General features: G+C 42.5%; 1 protein-coding gene across 8 annotated transcripts in view; it reads left to right on the top strand.

Moving 5' to 3' along the window:
• The window catches only part of RIN2 (Ras and Rab interactor 2), a 224,515-nt gene that overhangs the window by 106,305 nt on the left and 95,520 nt on the right, over positions 1 to 22,690 (top strand). For 4 of the 8 annotated variants that reach the window (XM_058684762.1, XM_058684763.1, XM_058684765.1 and 1 more), the window contains one exon: positions 8,388 to 8,480. In XM_058684762.1, the coding sequence (XP_058540745.1) occupies positions 8,388 to 8,480 (93 nt within the window). Of the gene's footprint in view, positions 1 to 4,773; positions 4,797 to 4,999; positions 5,020 to 5,104; positions 5,405 to 8,152; positions 8,175 to 8,387; positions 8,481 to 22,690 lie in introns of those variants that run through there. The other 4 variants (XM_058684766.1, XM_058684769.1, XM_058684761.1 and 1 more) reach the window with 4 other exon arrangements.

Below are 22,690 nucleotides of genomic sequence, written 5' to 3'. Positions count from 1 at the left end.
ATTCTGTTTACTCAATCACATCTTTGATGTAAAGTTTACAAAGAGCAGAATTCATCTCTAAAAACTATTTTCTTTAAAATTAAAGTTAAATGTGTATCTGTATGGAGAAATAAAGACTCCCAACCCCTTACCTCAAGCCGTACACAAAAATTAATTTCAGATGGGTCATAGATCCAGGCATAAAAACTAAGATGATAAATCTTTGGAACAAAACATATAATATTTACTAGCTTTAAATTCTTACATCCGGAAAGAAAAAAGGTACAAAATTAAAAAGAACTAAAGAAAGTTTGAAAACAGTTTAACTGCACTGTGTAAGAAACTAACCAAGGACTTGAGATGGTTTAACGAAGTATGCTCCAGAAAATATTTTCTCCATGAAAATGATCAATATTGGTATAATTCCAATGGAAATATTTGTGTGTTTTAAACATTGAGTTAAAACTTCCTTGAAGACACAAAGTCTGGATTAAAATAACAGTGTAAAAACATCTTTACAACGATCCACAACTCTCTCTCATGAGCAGAAAGCTGCATCCATTCCATTTTATTCAACTGAGGAACATAAATTAAGAAAAAATAGAGGTAAACACCCAGCAAAGCTTCCATGCAACTTTGCAGTGTTGATGAAAGAAGTAGAAATGTACCTTTTGTTTGTCCTTTTCACCCCGAAATTGAAGCATCTTCCTTTAGATGGCCAAAGGTGTCCCTCTCCTGTATTCATATAAAAAATCCCCATTGGGTCACCTGGGTAGCTCTGTTGGTTAAGTGTCTGACTTTGGCTCAGGTCATGATCTCGCGGTTCATGGGTTTGAACCCCACGTCAGGCTCTGTGCTGACAGCTCAGAGCCTGGAGCCTGCTCTGGATTCTGTGCCTCCCTCTCTCTCTGCCCCTGCCCCACTCATGCTCTGTCTCTCTCTCTCTCTCTCTCTCTCTCTCTCAAAAAATAAAAAAAAAAAAACATTAAAAAAATCAATCCCCATCAGATGTGACATCATTAAGTTCTGCTGTGGTTTGACAGGAGTTTGTCTTTATCGGCGTGTGCTTTATTCCAAGATCTTTGAATTAAACATTTGGTAAGATGCTAAAAAATATTTTAAAACTATACTTGCTTCTGAGAACTCATGATTGTCTTTCTGAAGCATGCTGGTCAAAACATATTTGATGGAAAGGAACATAAATCCACCCAAACTACTAAAAGAAAAAAAAAGGATTATTTATTGTCAGGATACAAGATGAGTTGAACCTTGGCCTGGTGGAAGCTATAAGGCCAGCGGTCTGAGGCCAAGACTCAAGATGCTCCTTTACACATGTGCATTCACCCCTCCTGGCTCACTGTGGACCAGTAGCCCCTCATATCTGCTCACTCAGGATGTATGTTTCCCATAAATTATTTTCATTATTTCTAACAAGTTTCCCATATGGCTCCAAAACCAGCTCTCAGGCATGAGCACCTACCTTGTGACTCTCAGCTCAAAATCTTGAAGTAGAGGATTCTACTTCATCTTAGAATGGTCAATTTTAACTTTGCTGGTCCAATCAGCTGAGGGGATGGCATGGGCAGAATCACTCACGTTGCATATCAGGCACAACGTGGGCAGGGCAGGTGTTCTACAAGGGGTGTGGGTGGCTCAAGCAGGGTATCTGAATGACGTGAGCAGATCCATGGGCACTGGTGAACTGGAAGAGCTTATATCTCATCTGAAGAGAACACTCAGAGTCAACCAGTTTGGGTTATGCTGGAATGATAGCCCGGTGTGACCAGAGAAGCTACATATCTACATTTTATGCAAAATGTCCTGATTTTTAAAAAGTTGCCAGTTGTAGCAGCCACTGTCAAGCCCTTCCCAAATCCCTTGGGTACTTAACATTTCCATGGGTGCTGGCCTGATTTTCCACTGCCAACTTTGCCTAAGGCTCTCTTTGGCCACTGGAGCCCATTCTACACACACTAGTGGCATGATGGAAATGCTGGTGAATTAAGGCTTCCTGCGGGCAGTTGGACATTTCCTCAGCTCCCTTGTTCTTCTGTTGGAACTACTCTGGGGCATGGTCTATACCGACTTCCAGAGCTCCCCAGAAGAGTTGAAGTCCAGTTGCCCAGTAGTTGGTCATGCACTTTGTATTGGCTGCCCTTCTTCCCCATATCACTTCCCCTCCCCAACCAGTGTTTCTTAAAGGCACCTCTAATAAACGACATGGCCATAGATTCTTGACTCAGCATCTCTGGAGAGAGTTAATTCAAAATTTTTTAAAAAGTGTATCACTTAATCTATTGTATCTGCAGTGTTGACTCAATTCAAGAGCTGTCAGGTTATCAAATTAAAATTAACCATCTACACAAAATTCACCACCATATACTTTTTAGCATCATGGCCAGAGAGGCTTAGGAAAGAAAGGTCTAAGCTCAGATGCTCACAGGTTGACAGGTAAACCCTGAGGAAGACCTGGAGTGTGTGGCTCCCTGTCCATGGCCTCCTTTGTCTTAGGAGCTAATGCAGCTTACAAGGCTTCCTCATTGTAGGTGTGAAATCACTGCAGGGTGTTACCACTTAACATGTGGAGCTTTTCAAGTAAGGAGGCTGAGAAGACATACTTTTTAAAAAAAATTTTTTTTCAAGTTTATTTTTGAGAGAGAGAGAGAGAGAGCACAAGGGGAGAGGGGAGAGGGATAGAGAGAGAGGGAGACATAGAATCTGAAGTAGGCTCCAGGAGCTGAACTGTCAACACAGAGCCAGATGTGGGGCTTGAACCCATGAACCTTGAGATCATGACCTGAGCTGAAGTTGGTTGCTTAACTGGCTGAGCCACCCAGGTGCCCCAAGACACATACTTTTGAAATGTCAAAAGAGACTGGCCTGGGAGGTAGCCACCCTCTCTCCCTTCACAGCCATGTTTCCAGGTGGGCAGAGTGCACCAGCCTTGAGGACTGAGCCATGCTTAAGAGAAGTGGTTACCTAGGGAAAAAATAGGGATGTCTGTAAGGAAATGCAAGCTGGAGAAGCAGGAAGCTAATCCTTGAATGGCCCAAGGAGTAAAATGAGGGTGATGGGTGGGAGGTGACAGAGGCAGTTTCCCATCCAAGAAAAGGAGGAGTTTCTTGACAGCTGAGCTTCCCGCCTGTTGCCCAAGGTGGCGTGCATTGCTCTTGGTGGAAGTGTTCACACCTTCACTATGGGGGCACCAGCATGTCGTAGACTCTGGGTCTAACGTTCCCTCTTGTCTAGCAAAAGAGCGGGACGCAGGATTGAAAGCGAGAGATGGCTAATGTCCGGGAAAAGACAAGAGCCCCAAATAAGGGTCCTTGCCCCATTTTTATTAGGATCAGAAGGCTTACAAACATGGTGATGGACGTGCACAAAGGGACAATGAATTTGTGAACATTAACTTGTGGATCTGAGGGAAAGGGGGTCTTGAGGATATTCGGGGTTAGGGGTTTGGGTTAATACAAAAGGAAATCTGGGCGCCAGGCAGTTGGGAGGAGAGTTGTTTACAGCGGACATTAGGCAGCACCTCTGTTTATCTTAGCTAGCCTAGGGACCAGACAGACAGGGGAAATAACCTGAGGGTTGACAAGGCACCTTTTCTTTTTTTAACCATCTCCGCTCTGGGCTGCTTTGCCTGCAGCGCAGCCATCCATAGTCCAATTCACCAGTTTACCTAACCTGGCCCTATCCTCCTGTGAAAGCAGCTTTTCTGCTACAGTACTAAATTGGGGGTGCTTCCCCCTGAATATCTAATCTTGTTTATTTCATATACCTATATCCTCCTGTGAAAGCAGCTTTTCTGCTACAGTACTAAATTGGGGGTGCTTCCCCCTGAATATCTAATCTTGTTTATTTCATATACCTATGTATTGGGCACATTTGCGCCTGTTCCTATTTTAGGCCTTTGCCTCTCCCTCTCTATTTTGGGGGTTCTGCACCCCCTCTCTATTTTGGGGTGCCTTTGCACCTCCCTATTCTTGGGGTGTCTTTGCACCCCCGTATTCTTGGGGTGCCAGTCTGGTTTACCCAAACTTGGGTGTGAGCATTTTATGGCTTTGTATTTCTTTATGCTTTGTTAACCCATTGGTGTAAGCCCGGGGGATTCCTAGGCTTATCTCTCACACCAGCAAAGCTAATGCAGCGTGGATATGGCGAGAGTCTCTGGGAGGCACCAGTTTTCCAAGGATGCAAGGGGTGGACCTCCAGTGCAATTAACCCCATTGTCGGGCCGGTCCTAGGAGTGGCAGAAATGCTCCTTGATTAAAAAAAAAAAAAATTATTTGATGGTCCTGGGAAATTAATCCTGGGAAAATTGAGGTACTGAATGTTGTTTCCAATTCTATTTAAAAATACACTTATTAGTAAGAGGGCTGGGAATACAGTTCTTTGCTTCTCATTTCTTCCAATGAACTAGTTTCTCTTTTCAATGAAAAAATTGCATAATCTTAAAACTTAAGAGAAAAAAAAAGGTTCACTATCAACTGAGGGAAAATCAGTGCTGGACAGTGATACAAAATGCTTAAAGAAAAAAATTTTAAAAATTCATGTAATTTGAATTGTCAAGCCAGAGCCTGGAATCGAGTTTTTCTGTCCAGCTTGTAAAATCCCTGGTAATACAAAGATAATTATGGAAATATTCAGAGACTTTCCCTGGATCCAGACACAGAGCCGCCCCACTGGCTTTTACCTCTTAGTAAAGAGGAAAAGCATTCAAAAGACAGACCTGCCGTCATTGGAGCCACTTAAAGAACCAGCAAAAAGGTGACGTGCATTTCTCGGATTGGCCTTGACCTGACAGGTCCCCAGGGGTGAGTCATTTTCTCCTTCTTCAGTCAGTTTGGCTGTAAAATAATTACAATAATGAGATCTTGTTTACTAAGAGCTGAAGTCCACTTTGCCTTGTCTCATTCAGCTGCCAGAAAGGAGAGGAAGAGAGGTAGTGATTAGAAGGCTTTTGTGGCTAACTGTCGTAGCAGCTCGGTGTTGAGAACCCATGCCTTGAATAAGCGAAGTCTCTTGTAAATTGGACTTGTGAGTAGTGGGTGCCCGTGTAAGTGTCCCTCTGCTTCTCCTGTGGGTCTGCACTTGTGACCTGAAGCAAACAAATAGGAAGGGTAGTTTGACTAAATAAATGGAGGGGGGACAGGGTAGGGGGGAAGGGGAGGAAGGAGCCTCCATCTCGGACCCTCCATCTTGCCAAGATCTGGCCTGTGGCCAAGTAGAGCAAAAGCTGCGAGAGTGCCAGTGGCTCAACCAAGCCCCACTGATCAGTGGCCTGGAAGCTGGGCACTCAGTGTCTCTCTCCCTGCAGCCAGTCTTCAGCCAGGGTCCGGGCAGTGGTGCCTCAGTGCCTGTCCTCAGTGGCTCTCAGTTGAACGAGATGGACAGTGAGCCTGGAGCCTGGACTGACCACTCAGTGAGTCCTTTACGCTGAAAATTCAGAACAGACCTTCACCTCAGCAGTGGCTCTTGGGGCCACCTGAGAAGCCACGGCTAGGTTTATTCTCCAGTGGCAGAGCCTGGTGTTTGTGTGAGAGAGGAATACTCACTTCCTGTCTTTGTCCCTTAGCTGACTGGAGCAGCCGGCTTCGTTTACATTCCTCTAGTGGTGTTATTGAAAAGCCTTGGCAGCTCCCAAATGTCCCACTAGGGCTTTTCCCCACCCCACCCCACTCCCCACTATCTTTTTTTTTATTATTTATTTTTTTCTAGCTTTTAGTTAGCATCTGGAAAGATCCACTGGATGCGATGGGCTCATTTTTCAAGAATCTGCTTTACCTTCAGGGAAATCAGGAAAGGAGCAAGCTCTCAATGTATAAATGTGGAGGAATTTTACAACCTCTCAAACTACTGCACCTTTTTTGTTTCAGTCCAGCATGTTACTGGAATGGTTTTAGGACGGAACTGCTAGTGTAACCCCTTGGGGTAGGGAGGGGTGAGGAGCCATGAATGGAAAGAAGTTATCCATTTTAAATTGTATTACAATCTGTCCTTATTGAGTTAAAGTCTTAGAGGTTATGGTTTGGGAAGGAAACTTGTTACAATGGTAAGGAACTTAAACCAGAACTTTTGGGGGGGATCTTAAGAACTATATATATATATATATATATATATATATATATATATATATATATATGTTTTTTTTTTTTAATGAGAATAATCTATGATGTGCTGCTGTCCGCTTGGATTTCATTCAACTGGAAGGACCCGTGGTCATGCTTGGCAGCCTGCTCTTATCACCTGATGTCATCTTCCTCCTGGAGCAGCCTTTTGAAGAAGGAGAGAGGCAACCTGCATTTTCCTGAAGAAATGTGATAGGTCTGCCTGCCTGGCACGCATGGAATCTACACTGGATGGTTCCCTGAGGACCGCTTGAGGTTGAAGTGCATGCATGCAATTTTCAGGCAGCTAATTAAACTAGTAAACTTCTGGAATCCAGACTGCTCCCTGGCTATAGGTGAAATGCCCTGCCTGTCGTGGCTCATCAGAAGGGGTTTGTCTATGGAAATCTTAGGAACAGAACAAAGAGACTTCGATCTGCATGAGGAATGAAGTCTTGGCTCTTGCCAGCAGCTCCTTAACTGCTGCATGATGTCAGATCCCTCGCCTAGAAAACGTCTGAAAGGAAAAGAATTGCACATTAGGCTTGGTTTCAGGAAGTGTTCTTTCTTTATGTGTGTGCTTCTGCATGGAAACAGTTAATCATGTGCTCCCCAGGGTTACGGTGTGGCTCCCTGTCTCCTCTTAGTTCTGAACACAGCCCTGTGTTTTCATTCTGGAGTCGCTCCAATCTGTGGACTTTGCTAGTAAGTGATGAACTTCAAAGGCCTTGGAGCTGGGGTTCCGTTCAGCTGCTGAGACTGACAACCTGAAGATCCAGAGTCAGCAGAATTGCAAAGGAGAGCTTCCGTCTTCTCGGGAGGTTTTGGAATGCTCACCTCCATCCCAGCAAGTGGAAAGCAACACAGGGAAGTCACCTCTGAACCTTTACAGAGAGGGAGCCATGGAGGAAGGACTAAATTGGCAAGGGTTCCCGAAGGAGGGATGGGTAGCACTGCGTTACTGTCTTCCTATAGATGAGATTCTACAGATCAACGGAGTCCCCTATGAATGTGAACATAGAGGCAAATCTTGAGGCCAAAATGAGCCTCTTGCCAAAAAGTGTTCTTCGCTAATGCACATGTAGCTCTCTGCTAAGTAATTATGCTTTTCCACTTGTTGAAATGTCCCTTTGGTGCTATTGGCTCTCTGCCCACCCCCCCACCCTCCCCCCCCCGACCCCCGGCAATACTGAAATTGCTTTTGCAAATTGGCAGCAGCTACTGTGGCTTTGGCTTTGGTGCCTCCCGACCCTACCCCTGCAGCTCAACCCCCTTTAATATTCCTTAATGTGGTATGACCTGTTTTCACTTTATTGTCCTTATACCATGTTGGTGATGGTCACGACGAGCTTTGTCTTGAGCATGTCATGGCAAACAGAAGAGATTGTGAGCAGGAGAACAGTTTTATACTTGCTCCTGGCCCAGCCTCCCTGGGTAAGGAAGGTTTAGGGATGCCCCCCTCCCCAGGTCTGCACTGCACGCTGGCTGGGGTAAGGCCAGTTGCCTGGGTGTGCGTGTGTTTTACTTAGGAGTGGACACTGAAGGCTTTGTAGCCAAGAGGGAAGATTATCGAGTTTTGATGCTCAAGTGAGGGAAATTCCAAGCTGAAATGACCACAGTTATGATTCAGAATCATATCATGCCTTTAAATTTTTCTCTGCATTCCGAAGTGCACTGCCCCCCTCCCCTTGGGTTATCATGGAGCTGTTTCCGTGTTGTTTCTTATACAAACTTATCTCTGTAAACAGGGACGTAGGATTTCATCTCAAACTTTGATTTCTAAGGAGAAAATAGAGGGATTTATTCCCAGTGCCCTTGTGTTGACCTTGCCTGGGGGAGAGGGCTAGCAGAGCTGATGATGACCTCATCTCATTCCGGCAGGATTTCCTGGGACATGCAGGGCCTCATTCTTCTGCTGTCCCTCTGTGTTCAGCCACATTAAGTCCATAAACTTCAGAGCAGATTACGGTGACATCTAATATCGGTCCCTTTAGGACTTGAGCATGAGGTCAAGCAAACATACAAAGCAATCATTATACTTTCCGCAGTCCCAGAGACCTTCTGCGTCAGCTGGAGAAACAGGAGGTGGGGCAGTGAGGTGGGGCACAGACTAGGAACTGAGCTGTCTGGAGCAGGAAATCAGCCTGAAAGGGAATGGAAGGGCTTTGGTGGGAAATAAATGGCACTGTGTTGTTGACGGAAAAAGATCTTGGCAGGACTGTTGTTGTGAGTGTTCTGTGGCTTAGAAAGGAATTTCCTACAGGCTGGACTAACCATTAAAAATATCTCTACCTTCAGGAGTCCCGGGCGTGCAATAGAGCATCGCTGGGGGAGATGTCAGCTTGGACCATGGGTGCCCGCAGTCTGGACAAGCGAAGAAGTTTCTTTAAGGTAAAAGGAAGCCTTGATTGGGATTTCTAATGGGCAGGCTTTCTCACTTTGCTGGGCTGCTTGAGGAGCTGCGGAGTGAACCCTGTTCTGAGCCAGCTCTGGAGGGGTGGGCGGGGGGGAGGCTTGCCTGATCCCAGCTGCGAGCTGTTACTGGGTTTACAGTAGGTTGGAGTTTTTGTGACCTAGTGATTCCAGACAGGCCCAGGATCTAGGGCCTGCGAGATGCAACCTTGTATAAAACAGTTGAGGCAATCTTTATCTGTTCCTTTTTCTTTTTTTTTTTTTTTTTTTTAATTTTTTTTTTTCAACATTTTTTATTTATTTTTGGGACAGAGAGAGACAGAGCATGAACGGGGGAGGGGCAGAGAGAGAGGGAGACACAGAATTGGAAACAGGCTCCAAGCTCTGAGCCATCAGCCCAGAGCCCGACGCGGGGCTCGAACTCACGGACCGCGAGATCGTGACCTGGCTGAAGTCGGACGCTTAACCGACTGCGCCACCCAGGCGCCCCTATCTGTTCCTTTTTCAACTGGATGGTTTTATGATAGAAGCTGGATTTTGCATTCCAGTCAATCGATGCTGTAGGCAAGTGTGTTTTGCACTTTACTTGACTGTATGAATCACGTAGGTCCTCTTTAAAGAACAACAACAACAACAACAACAACAACAAAAAACAGATTCCTGGGTCTCATCCTAGACTGATTGTTATTTGCTGGTGTATTTTATCAAATACCTAGAGGCCTCTTATGATCAGGCAAGAGAGAACCAAGGCATGATTAAAACTGTGCCACTCTCCATATGCATATAGATGTTAATGGGTTGGAATTACCTTGCTAGTTTAATAAGATTCTAAATGGGTATTTTATATACTCTGTGTGTATGTTGTAAATTAAGACTTGGTGGTCATTTCAAATTTGCACTTGGGAATTCGTTTCCTTCTTATGGCTTTTGCTTTGTATAAAAAACAAGATCATGTAAAGGAGTAGAAAAATGGAGGTAAAATGTGCATTTGAAATCTGTCATAGGAAAGTGTTCAAACATCCTTTTTCCTCAAAGGAGGAATAACACAGGAGCCTCCTAATTACCGAGGAAAACGGACAATGTTTACTAATTCTCCCATCTTGATGGGTTGCAAGTGTGTATTAACTTGCATGTATATGCTTCCCATTTGCAAAAGACTAAACCTGATTTACTGTGTCAATTTTGGACTCCATAAAAATCTATCAGAAGAGCCTTGTTGATACAGCAAAGCTAAATTCAACAAGCCAACCACAGTAAGGAAGGACGTCACCAGGACACAGACCCAGTGGTGTACAAGTGGGAGGACGGGAGACATCTTCATAGGGTTCAGAGGTCTGGGCTTAGGTCCCTTAAGCTGTATTTTCCAGGGCAGAGAATTGATCGGATTTCAGCAGAGTATGTGGCATAATAGTTCCAGATTCAGCAAGACAATGGTCTTGAATAGAATCTTGGCAAGTTAACTATTGTTTGATGAGCAAGCTTTTCCCAGGTGAGCAAACTGTTTGCCAGGACAAATTGTCTTGTAGGAATTTCCTGCAGCAAATAGCAAAGTGATTTGTTGGTTTAAAGCCTTAACATCCTGGGTACGAATATCCTGGAAGAAATAGTTATGTTGACACAGATGGTCTCGATTCTCCTTCCTCATAGTTATGTGATGTGGATGTAGCCAGCTCTGTTCTTCATTCGTTTACTCAACTTGGAATAAAGCTGTACAACATCCACCCACTTGAGGCAGACGAGGGGCTTTTCAAGTCTCTTATAGACCAGGCACTAACCCACCAGCCTCCTGACTCATCTCCAGTTCCTGGATCCTGTGTTATGTGGAGATACTTACTTCATCCTGGTAGAGGGGACAAACCCACCCCCCTCCTTAGCCCAAGGCGCTGCCTACATCAGCCTAACTATTGGTTAGTCTGTAATTACCACCTTATGCTCAGGAAGTATGGGGCTGGGAGGGGGGTGGAATCTTACATAGCAGTTAGACTTTATAGTCAAAGCAAAAGAAGAAAATCAAGTATGGTCAAAATTGCCTTTGAAAATTCCTGAGGGAGGGTCCATATTGGACTCAATACCACCTGTTGATTTCATGGTAGCCAGTGTGTCCTAAAGTCCTGGCGAGAAAAAAATTTTTTTTCAGTTGGACAGCAGGTAAAGCAGTTAACTTGTATTTCTGGGCTATGTCCTATGAAAGAATCAATCAGGCAAGAAGTGAGAGGCCTGCCTGACCCCAATGAAGACAAGTCTTGCTCATCTCTCCTGCGTCACATGTCCTGGAAGAAAATGTTGGCCAAGATGTCTGCACTGTTTAACTTGGTATCATCTTTCTTTTTGTTCTTCTTCTTTTCTTCCCCAGAGCTTAAATTGTTTAAGTTACATACTCCAAGGTAATGGTACATTTTATACTTCTTTTCTTTCTTTTCTCTTCTTCATAGATAATATTATTCTTTACGATGACTATTCCATAATTAATGATGGAGTAGTATTAGTTATTATAATATTAAGTAAATAAATATGATTGTTAGTTATTATTAATGATTTCACAATTTAGGCATGTAGTTATCCGCAAGGATGAAGTCAACTGCCCTTTGGACACAGGTCAGGTGGGTTAAGGCACCTTTGTGTCTTGCAACTTATCTGAGTCATTTCCATGAGCCAGGATAGATAGAAAACCACAAACTGAAGCTTACCAGTTGGTTAGCAATTCTGATTTTAAAAATACAAATTGAATAAGGGAAGATAATGATGAAAAAGAGGCCTGGTGATTGTCTTTCAATTATCTACACTTTACACAAAATCACATGAGCCCTAATAGCTGAGAAATGTGTATGGAATTCATCTGTGAGCCAAGAATGTAACCAAGTATTCTTACACTTCATGAAATTGTCCTGTCTGGTTATAGGGCATCACTGATGTTTGGGAAGCACAGCATGGCAGTAAGAGTCATTCCAAAATTTAGCCCTCCCCCCACCTCCCTAGGTATATGGAGTCAACCTCAGGTCTCAAAGTCCACTTCTTCAGGAAAGATTTTTCGGGAACACCACATTGGGGTATATATTCTCAGAGCCCCATTTACTTCTCACATGAAACATTATTTTCTTTTATAACTTGTAATGTGTTTAGTATTGTGAATATTTGATTGGCTACTGAAGATTGTCTGAGCATTCTGGGGTGGTTGACAGTGCCCCATGGTTATTATTCATGCGGAATCACATCCTGGAAGCCTGGCCACAGAAATCCTATCCTGGACAAACACATTTTCCACAGTCCTTCCCATCGTGAAGCACCATCGTGAATTTTTTCAGAAATGCGTCTTCCTGGTCTACAAGGTGTCCATTAAAACATATACGGGGAAGCAGGTGATGCCCTGGACAAAGCAACCAGAGTTATCTGCACGTCAATATAGAAGTGAACACCTGTTACTATACATTTCAGGATGTATTGTGTGAAAGAGCTCGTGTAAGAGAGACATCATCTAGGCTAGAAAAGCTCTAGGTGGTTCTGCACTAGCAGACAAACTCAAAGTTAGCTTTGATCCCTCCTTTCCTGAATAGCAAAGCTTCCTCCAAGCCACCCACACCCCTTCCCCATCCAGAGGCCCAGTTCTGGCAGATTCCTCTCAAGTCACCAAACTGCCCACTGTCTTCCTTCCTCTACAGACACTTTCCCATTTCTGTTCTCATTCTTTCATTTCTGGGCACTACAGATGATGCCTTTAATGTGTCTACACTACCACCAGGCGTGTTTATTTCCAAACCATCCCATCATCCACTTTGCCTGCTTGCAGACTCTGGCTTTATGCTGGGCCCAGGACTGGTCTGTATTCTTGACCTTGACAGTTGAGGTCTTCTGGCTCTCCTTTCCCTGCTTCTTCCTCCACTGGTCCTACCACTGTGCCCTCTTGGGTCTGCTGCTGTGGTCCAAACCTGCAGGTGCCCAGATTCCAGGCTTGGCCCATCCTTCCTCCTCCCCCTCACCTTCCACCTCTCCCCACCAGGCTCCTAACTACCCTTCCAGGCTGACATAGACACACTGTATCCATTGACAAAGGAACTCACATGGTCTGAGCTGATATCTACCTTTATTTTTGTCTGAAGATAAAATTGTGGTAGATGGCCTAGCTATGGCTCCAGCATGGTACCAGGAAGTAAACTTCAATTCATACATAACTTTAGCTCTGCCATGAGTGATTTCCTCTGTCCTTTTGTTGCTGTTTCCTTGTCCCCAAGGGGGCAGCCTCTTATGGCAGAGAACAATTCCAGAAGAGGACCAGTGTGTATTGCCCACTTAACAATCCAGTTTCTTCCAGGAGTGCCTGGGGAGCCTGCCCTGTGCCATGTACAAGTTGGTAGAGTTCTCTGTTTCTCAGTGACTGCTTCCCAGCCTCCTTTGCCTCCAGGACAGGAGAACAGTTGGGCTTAACTGACCAGGAAAAAAATACGTTTGGACTCCAGGGATCCTGCCCTCCTGTGTTTCCCAACTGCTCCCTTCTGCGGGGACATGCTCTGAGCCTGGGCTCACAAACCAGCTGGGAAGTTTGAGGGCATAGTTCAGCAGCAGAGGCTAAGTTTGAGAAATCCTTTTTTGGTCATTTTGAATGGTTTGGATAACAGGTGCATCATGTTTCAGACCTTTCAGAGAAGCCATAGAAGAGAGCTCTCTGGCACCATAAAGAATAGAGTGTGACTAGTTTTGAAGAAACCTGATTGCTAAAATGTGACTGTACAAAATAGATAAACCAGAGGTGATGATTCACTTCACCCTGACTGCCTTCCCTTAACTATCAGTCTTTCCTCAGCATTTGAAATGTTATTCTGTTTTCAAAAATTCTGTCTGCAGGCAGATTTTCAATCATCCAGAAGTGGTGCAATCGCACACCTTGGGTGATTCCCAGCATTCAAACTTCCAGACTATTCTTGGTGTGGAGAGTCATTTCTTTCAGGCACAGTCCAGTACAGCAATTCACTGTTGTGTGACCGTGGACAGAGATGGCAGGGGCTTGAAAAGTAATGAATGGAACCAAAATCACATTTTAGTCAGTAATTTCATTGGACAAATCCTTATGTGGCTCTGTGGACACTTAAAAGCCAAAGGTATGAGCGCCACACCCTTAATCTTTTAGCATGACCCCTGGACAGTGAATGGACATCACCTCACATGCCAGACAGCCAGGGAGGCACCATGTACCAGTCTAAACTCAAGAAAGGACTAAGCACCCTGCAGTGAGAACAAAATAGAGATTAGAGATTTGGTCAGAGCAGATGACATATTGATAATTATTCATAATAATGTTGCAAAGTATAGCTGACATCAGTATTTGGTGTATCTTTTGTTTTCCATAAATAAATTCTTCCCAGATGCTTAAACCTGGAGAGGGCTTAGAGAGGTGCTGTCCCCTGGAAATATGAAGTCAGCTACAGGGGTCATTTTAAATGTTCTAGTAGCCACATTAAAAAAAAAGTGAAATTGATTTTAATATGTTTTATTTAACTTAGTATATCTAAAATATTGTCATGTAAATGTGTAATCGATATGAAAGTATGAATCAGATATTCTATATACTTTTTTTTTTGTACCATGACTTTGAAATCTGGTTTGTACTTTACACTGAGCACATCTCAATTCAGACTAGCCACATTTCAAGTGCTCGGTTGCCACATGTGGCTGGTGGCTGCTGTTTTGGACAGTTGGAGGGCTACATTTTATGTTGTCTAAACCACCTCCTGTTACAGATGGATAAACTGAGGTCCAGGGTAAACTGAAGTGCTAGGACTGGTTCATCTATAGGACTGATGGGAACTGGACCTGACTTTTTCCTGAGGCACCCTACCCTATGTAGCCCACCCAAGGGGTCCACTCTGATCCCTTTCCCCTTCTTCCAGTGGGGTTTCCCAGGAAACTCCATCCAGAGAGGTCATGAGGACAGTGATGTCTCTTTGGAAGAGAGGTTGGCTTTTTTGGATGTACATGCTTGTCTCTCACCATCTACTCCAGATCCCTCCAGGACACATATCAGTCCCCCAGGGCATGAATTTCTAGGAATGCCATCAACTTATTAGACAGCAGTTCCCAGTTGTGTTTTCAAAAAGCGATGGATTTCATGGTTTTATTGGATAGCTTTTCTAGCACATTTTGGCCATTCATTTCTTTCTTCTTCTTTTTTTTTAAAGATTTTTTTAAATGTTTATTTTTTTGAGAGAGAGAGAGAGAGAGCACACAGACATGTGAGTGGGGGAGGGGCAGAGGTGGGGGACAGAAGATTAGTAGCAGGCTCTGTGCTGACAGTGAGCCCAATGCAGGGCTCATGAACCATGAGATCATGAGATCATGACCTGAGCTGAAGCTGGACGCTCAACCGAGCCACCCAGTTGTCCTTGGCCATTCATTTCTGATATTAAATATTACATTTTGGGCTGCAAGACATTCTCACTTGCTTTAAGGAACTTTTTTTTTTAAAGAACAAAATCAGAAGTAAAATAGATTTCCTTGGTTCCCCTCAACCACATATTTCTCCAGGATTACATATAACTCTGAGTTTTCATTATCAGTGGGATACCAAGGAGGGAGATGTAGATTTGAAGGAGTATTAAAGGACTATTATGTCAATATATAATTGTCAGAAAGTTAAAACATAACTCTCATACAATATGGAATGAACATCTGTCAAACCTTTATTCACCCCGTGCATGAAACCAGGAAACCAGCATAAATCTGGTTCAAAGAACACTTTGACAAGTGTCATATCTGTAGTGTATACCTGTTAAAAAGTCCTTCTGTAATAATTTTACCAAGTTAAAAATCAAAACTGGTTAAAGTCCTACAGGCAATAAAACTCTAACCTTTGGGATAATCTTTTTTTTTTTTTTTGAACAGAAATCTCCGGGCTGACATGTAACCATCCAGTACCCAAGCTGTTCATTAGTTCCATGTAGCAAAGTCAAACATAGGTACATCCCCCTAGGTAATTAAATAATCTTTAGGTGATTTTGTTAAATAATGCTCAAGCACAGTGCTCAAAAACAAAAGGGCTCTTCTACCTGGAAACTTTAAAACTTTCTAATAAACAACTCTTGGGCAAAAGGGGAAATGCAAAATAGAATTACAGAATTTCTAAAAAATAATCAGAACACTATGGCAAAATGGAATTACATAATTTCTAAAAAGTAATTAAAACACTACCTGTAAGAATCCATGTCATATATTTAAAGCAGAGGTCAGAGGAAAATTCATAGCATTAAACATGTCAAAAAAGACATGTCCCACCCACCTTTTGGCCTTATTTTCAAGTTTTAAATAGTGTTCCTTATTAACACGGAAATGGCTTATTCCCTGCCTCTTCTATGACCCTCCCCTTTCCTCGTCCCCATCTTTCTCCAACCAGGGATTGTGCCTTTAAAGAGTGCATTTCTTCAGTGAGGTCATAGAACCATGGGAAAGCTTGTTCTGACTTTGATTTAGAGGCAATTTCTCCTTAGAGGAGAAACTTCCTGTTCACTGGGGAATCAAAGATATATTAATAGCATTAATTTCTGGACTCTTTTTCATAATGGAAAAGCCTCACAATGATATTTTGGATATTGCTCTGATACCTAAAGTCAAATACCAGAGGCTGATAAAATCCTTGCGTGTAAGTTTTCCGGATTGAGGTGTCAATGTATGTGGAGCCTAATTTCCCAGGATAGATTTTCTTTCAAACATCTTTACATGGTAAGCAAAAACTATTTTCATAAAAAATTTGAAGCTCTATTATCTATTGCTATATAACTAATTGCCCCCACACCTTAGTGCCTTAAAACAAGTGTCTGTACCTCACTGTTTCTGGAGGTCAGAAACCTAGGCTTATTTAATGGAGTGCCTCTGGTGCTGGGTCACTACGAGATCACCGCCGAGTTGTTGGCTGGGCTGTATTCTCATCAGGTGGCTCAAACGGAGAGCCTACTTCAAACTCACTTGGGAGGTGTCTATCCCTCTCCACAGGGCTGGCCTCAGGACAAGGCAGATGGCTTCCCCCCAAGGTGAGCCATATAAGAGAAAACAAGAGCGACAAAAGCTAGAGTCTGTTTATAACCTGATCTTGATAGTGATGCCCCATTACTTCTGCCGTGTTCTGTTTGTTAGAAGCCAGTCAGGTAGTCCAGCCCTAACTCAAGGGGGCATAACTCAAAGGTGTGACTACAAGGATGTCTAGAGTTTACCAGCCATCTTAGAGACAAAGACATAGGCAAATAGTTTAGTTACAAAGTCAAAAACCTACAGGGCCAGACAGAATGATGGGAGTGAAATGAATAAGTGGGCCTGTCTGGTGTTGGGCAGGTAGTTTTGGTGGGAACACAACTGGCGGGAGGGCACCAGACCCTACCAGGAAGGGGATGCTGCTAACTCAGTTCCAGCCAGATGCTGTCACAAAAGAATGAATCTGGGTCCTCTGATGTTTTTCAAGAGAGGCCAGAGATCTAGATTTTTATGAAACCCAATTTGTTTCAAATTTTAAAGATTTTATTTTTTTTAAAGTAATCTCTATACTCAACATGGGACTCAAACTCACAACCCTGAGATCAAGAGTCACATGCTCTATGACTGAGCCAGCCAGGTGTTCCAAGAACCTTTAAAAGTACAGTGAGGATGGAAGAAAATGCTTCTGAGGGCAGGCTCTGATCTGGGGTCTATCAGTTTGAACTCCTACTTAGTTAGCTGGAAGAAAGATCAGGCATGTGGAAAGTTCAGTCTCCTAACACTCCACTCTTGGCCCCCCAGGAGGCTCGGGGGGTGTGCAAAGGATGCAGAGGCCCCAGCTGCTATTTCTCTTGGGGACCTCACATCCAGCAGTGACAGAGCCTGTGAGTTCTGACTGAACCCTGAGATACAGAGGATCATCCATGGATGGACTGAGGGAAACTTAGGCAAAGAGGCAGCAAGTTTCTCCAGGCCTTGACAGTGCCTTGGATCAGCCCATGGTCACCAAGGTCTGTAGGGATCATAAGTTGTAGAAACTCCTCCTCCCACCATCAAGAGCAGCTTCTCATGTTTAGCTGACAGGGCACCAAGAGCCCACTATCCCAGATGTTAAAGGTGTCAAGGTGTCAAGGAAGGAGCTAGTTTGGGATACAGAGTCTTCTTTCTGCTTTGTCTTATCTTATAAAAAGGAGAATGGCTTGCCAAAAATATCTCTCCTTCCTTCCTTCCTGTAATTCCACGTGGAGACTCATTTTGAGTTAATAAGTAGCACTTAACTGGCAGAATATCAGGTGATAACATCAGTCATTCACAACTTAGTATAAAGTAGGGCTTTATGAACCACTAGCTGAGATCAGCCTAGAGAAGAAATTTGAGTTCATGTGCATTGAGGAGAAGGGGATAGAATACGGCAAATCGGGATTCCTGAGGGGAAGGATGGACCTCAGGGACCCACTGTGGGTGGGCCAGGCAGCATGGGCACCAGTCACCCAGAGTGGAGAGGATGTCAGGAAGTAATAGGTTGAGATACAGATAATCATATCTTTTGGATAGTCTCCAAACACCATTGCCCTGAACCTGGAGGCTGAGTGGTTCTACATGGGCCCTTTATTTAGGATGCATCTTTTACCACCAAAAGAAAAGTGTCTCCATTCACAGCACACTGACACAAAATATGTGAGCTTTTCCCACATCAACCAGTTTATTCCCCAATTCTCTGTGGACACTACTAGCTGGGCATTCAAGTCTGACACTAAATAAACAGAGTTAGCCTAGACGTCACAGGTTAAGGGCTCATTCCCAGAAGACTGCTCCCACTTCAGATACCAATCACAAGCAGTGAGTTCCCAGATTATCCCCGCTTCTGTCCAACCTGACTATAAATCAGTGGCTCCCACAACCCCTCTTTAGGTACAGTAATTCCCTAGAATGGCTCCCAGAACTCAGGGAAACGAGTCACTTACTATTACCAGTGTCTTATAAAGGATACAGATGAATAACTAGATGAAGAGATACATAGAGGAGGTTCTGGAAGGGTCTTGAGCACAGGAGCTTTTGTCCCCATAGAGTTTGGGATGTGCCTCTCTTGGCTTCAGCAATCAGAAGCTCTTCAAACCCCTGCATTCAGAGTTTTTATGGAGACTCATTATGTAGGCACAGTTGATTGAATCATAGTGATTCATAGGCCATTAGTGATTAGCTTCATCCCCAGCCCCACTTTCTTCCCCAGTGATGGGGTCAGGGGTGGGGCTGAAAATTCCAGCTCTGTAATCACAGGGTTGGTTACCCTAGCTATGAGCCCCCATTCTAAAGCTATCCAGGGGCGACCTGCCACCAGTCATCTCATTACTATAAACCCAGGTATGAACCAAGGGGTCTTGCAGTGAATAACAAAAGATGCTCCTATCACTTCTATCATTTAGGAAATTCCAAGGGTTTTAGAGCTATGTGTCAGGAGGCCCAAGGAGAGTGAGAACCATTACAAAGACAAACCCTATAAGCACAAACCATTCCCCTTCAGGTGGCACCGTTAATGGACAGATGGGAGTTTTTGATGACAAATCCAGCCAGTCTGAAAGGCAAAGCAAAACCCCATTAGCAATGTCCTGGGAGATACAGATGCTGACATTATCTTCCCAAGCCAGTGTCAGAGTAAAGGGAAGAAAGTGAAGAACAAAGGGTTTTATGTTTAGTTAAAATATGAGGTCTTGCTCTGAGGTCTTGGGAGGAAGAGCCTACCTCAATGTCAGCTTCTTCTCTTCCTTGTCGGTTTGAATTGGAGATTTGCATCATCTGTGCAGGACCAGATGTCGGGTGGAGGCTTCTTTAGCTATGAGATACATATCCAAGATTTAAGTTCCTGAAGTTTGGCTGCCATCTGAGTAGTAAGGGGGGCCTTGTTTAGTTCCTTCCAAGGAGATTCAAGGGCAGTCTCTGTTTTTACTGATTCCAAATCAGAAGAGTGGGAGAAAATTGGAGACATTAGTTTGGAGAGTTGTAACCAGATTTTCGAGTAAACTAGAAGAAATCAGGATCCAGTCCAAATTATAGGTCTTTAACAGAGCCTCAAGAAAATTAACAAGCTTGGAATCTAATATAGATAACAGTGTAAACATAATTTATTTTCTCTGCAATTACCCGCATTTTTAATAGGAAAACTAACTTGTTACATTCAACTTTGCCTGATTATTTATATAAGTGTAGCAGAGAATAGTGATTGAGAAAGTTTTTTTAAAGACTGATTTGCTGGAACCTTGTAAATATGTTACCAGGAAGATTTTTACCTCTGTCTCAAATGTGACAATCCAGTCAGAGCCTTGGTAATATAGCCAATATTTCCAATTGTGTCCTTTTATAAGAACAGGTTCTCATTGAACTTACATAAATAATTATTTTGTCACAAAAAGAACACTCGAGTTTTTGAATTCTGGAGGCATCAGGTAGGGAGAAAGTACATGTTTCATCTTTCTTCACAAAGGTATATCTCAAGAAATTGTTAATAACTTGAGAGAAAAGAGAAAGGGATTTCCTAAAATCTGGAAGAGCAACACAATAGAAAACCAGTGATATTTTAAACAAGAAATCATAAAAACATAATCAGAATCCTCAGTTTATTTCTTGTTCTGCTTGAATTATTTCCACGCATTCTGGAAATTCTTACCCAGTTTAGTTGTATGATTGGAAAGTTATCTTGTATTCTAGGGTATAAGTCAGATTCCTTTCCATGGAATTTCTCTGAAGATGAAACACATTTGCAGGAATTTTGTAAAAGCCTCTGACTATAGCAATAACTGTAAATGACAAAAATTTAAACATGCCCATTATTAAATATTTGATGAGAATTCATTATAATGGAATTGACAAGGAAATTTGATTACTTCTGTGACATACCACATCTTGAAATAATAAATGACAAGTGATATCATATGAGGACATATCAGAGTTTTGGAACATTCATATTAATAACATTTACCCACACAATGTGACCTAAGAAGGTTTATCATTACTTATTTGACAATGCTTCCCTTGCATTTTAACACATGAAATAAACCTAATTAGCTTAACATCTCTTTTTGTAAGGAGAGAGAACAAATCCTTTGAAATATTCTAGTTGTTCTCTGGAAATTTTCAAAGTGAATTCAAGGTCAAGAAGACTTCATTTAGAATTTGACTTTAGAGAAGTTTGTCAAAAATATTAAAAGGTTTGGACACTTGGCCAAATAGGATCATAGGTCACCATGAAACAATACATAGTTATCCATTTAACCAAAATGACAAAGACTTCACAGGCAAATACAGAGAGTTAAATAGTCATAAAAAGCCTTAACTTTTTTTTAATATTGAAAAGACTCAGGGTTTTTTTTTTTTCAAAGTAATCAAAGACCTGATAAAGACACAACAGAATCTTTGTTTTTCTAGCAAATTATGTTAAAGGTAAAGAAAACCTTTGTTTACAATTCCTTATTAAAAGCAGAGCAACAATCTAAGAAAACTGTGTCCCTTTAACAGAGAGAAAGACCAAATTCTAATTTTGTACCAGAGTACTTTTGGTATTAAAGCTCATTGTTAGATATATTTTCATCTTAGCCAGCTTGATCACATTTAAAAATTCCTTTTCAAAGATTCCTTTTCCACAAAACCTTTTTAAGTATTTTTTTAATGTTTATTTATTTTTGAGAGACAGAGCACTAGATGGGGAGGAGCAGAGACAGGAAGACAGAGAATCCGAAGCAGGCTCCAGGCTCTGACCTGTCAGCACAGAGCCCGACGCAGGGCTCGAATCCACAAACCATGAAATCATGACCTGAGCCGAAGTCAGATGTTTAACCAACTGAGCCACCCAGGCTCCCCTTTCCACAAAACTCCTATAACATTTTTTTCTGTATTCAGATGTTGTCTTAAGTTTTCCCTATGTAAATAACAAGCCTCACTTTAGGACAAAATTACTTTTTTTTCCCTCAACAAAAATGTATTTCCATTCCTCATACCTCCTCCCCCCTCCTCCTCCTGCTGCTGCTGCTGCTGCTGCTTCTTCTTCTTCTTCTTCTTCTTCTTCTTCTTCTTCTTCTTCTTTTTTTCCAGCCCTCCTCCTTTCTGGCAGCTATCAGTTTGTCCTCTGCTGTTTCTGCTGGGCCTGTTTCTGCTATTTGTTTGTTTGTTTGTTTTAGATTTCACACATAGGTGAAATCATACAACATTTGTATTTCTCTGCCTGACTTATTTCACTTAGCATAATACCCCTTTAGGTCCATCCACATTGCTGCAAATAGTAAGCTCTCATTCTTTTTTATGGCTGAGTAATAGTCCATTACATATACATATATATATGCACACACACACACATACACACACACACACACACACACACACACACACATTTGTGGATGGACACTTGGGTTACTTCTATATCTTGGTTATTGTAAATAATGCTGTAATAAACATAACGGTGAATATTATCTTTCTTAAATTAGTAGAGGATTTTTTCTTGGGGGGGGTGGGTAAATACCCAATGGTGGAATTACTGCATCATCTGGCATTTCTATTTTTTTGGGGGGGAACCTCCATACTTTTTTCCACAGTGGTTGCACCAATTCACATTCCTACCAACAGTGAACTAAAGGGTTCCTTTTTCGCCACATCCTTGCCAACACTTGTTATTTCTAGTCTTTTTGATTTTAGCCATTCTGATAGGTGTGAGGTGATATCTCATTGTGGTTTTGATTTGCATTTTCCTGATGATGAATGATTTTGAGCATCTTTTCATGTATCTCTTGGCCATCTGTCTGTCTTTGGAGAAATGTCTGCCCATTTTCAATCAGATTGTTTTTTCCTTGTACTTTCTTTTACTGACAGCAAACATCCTACTTTTCTTGCATATAGACATGTTTCCTTTATTTTTAGTAGCTTCAACTGAATCTATCAATTAGAATTCTTAACCCTTAGGAGCCTGAACTAAGAAGTAAATGGTTGTGAACTGTCTTTTAAACTAGCATTCTATAAATTGGCAAATTAATGCATACTTTTTATGATTTTTAGAAATATGTGCTTTTTTAAAAAAATTTTTTTTAATTTATTTTTGAGACAGAGAGAGACAGAGCATGAGCAGACGAGGGGCAGAGATAGAGGAGACACAGAATCTGAAGCAGGCTCCAGGTTCTGAGCTATCAGCACAGAGCCCAATGCGGGGCTTGAACTCACAGACTGTGAGACCGTGACCTGAGCTCAAGTTGGATGTTTAA

This window comes from Neofelis nebulosa, chromosome 9 (assembly GCF_028018385.1).
Source record: "Neofelis nebulosa isolate mNeoNeb1 chromosome 9, mNeoNeb1.pri, whole genome shotgun sequence".
NCBI lineage: Eukaryota > Metazoa > Chordata > Mammalia > Carnivora > Felidae > Neofelis > Neofelis nebulosa.
The sequence above is the reverse complement of the archived record's forward strand: the minus strand, read 5'-3'. Positions and strand labels throughout refer to the sequence as shown.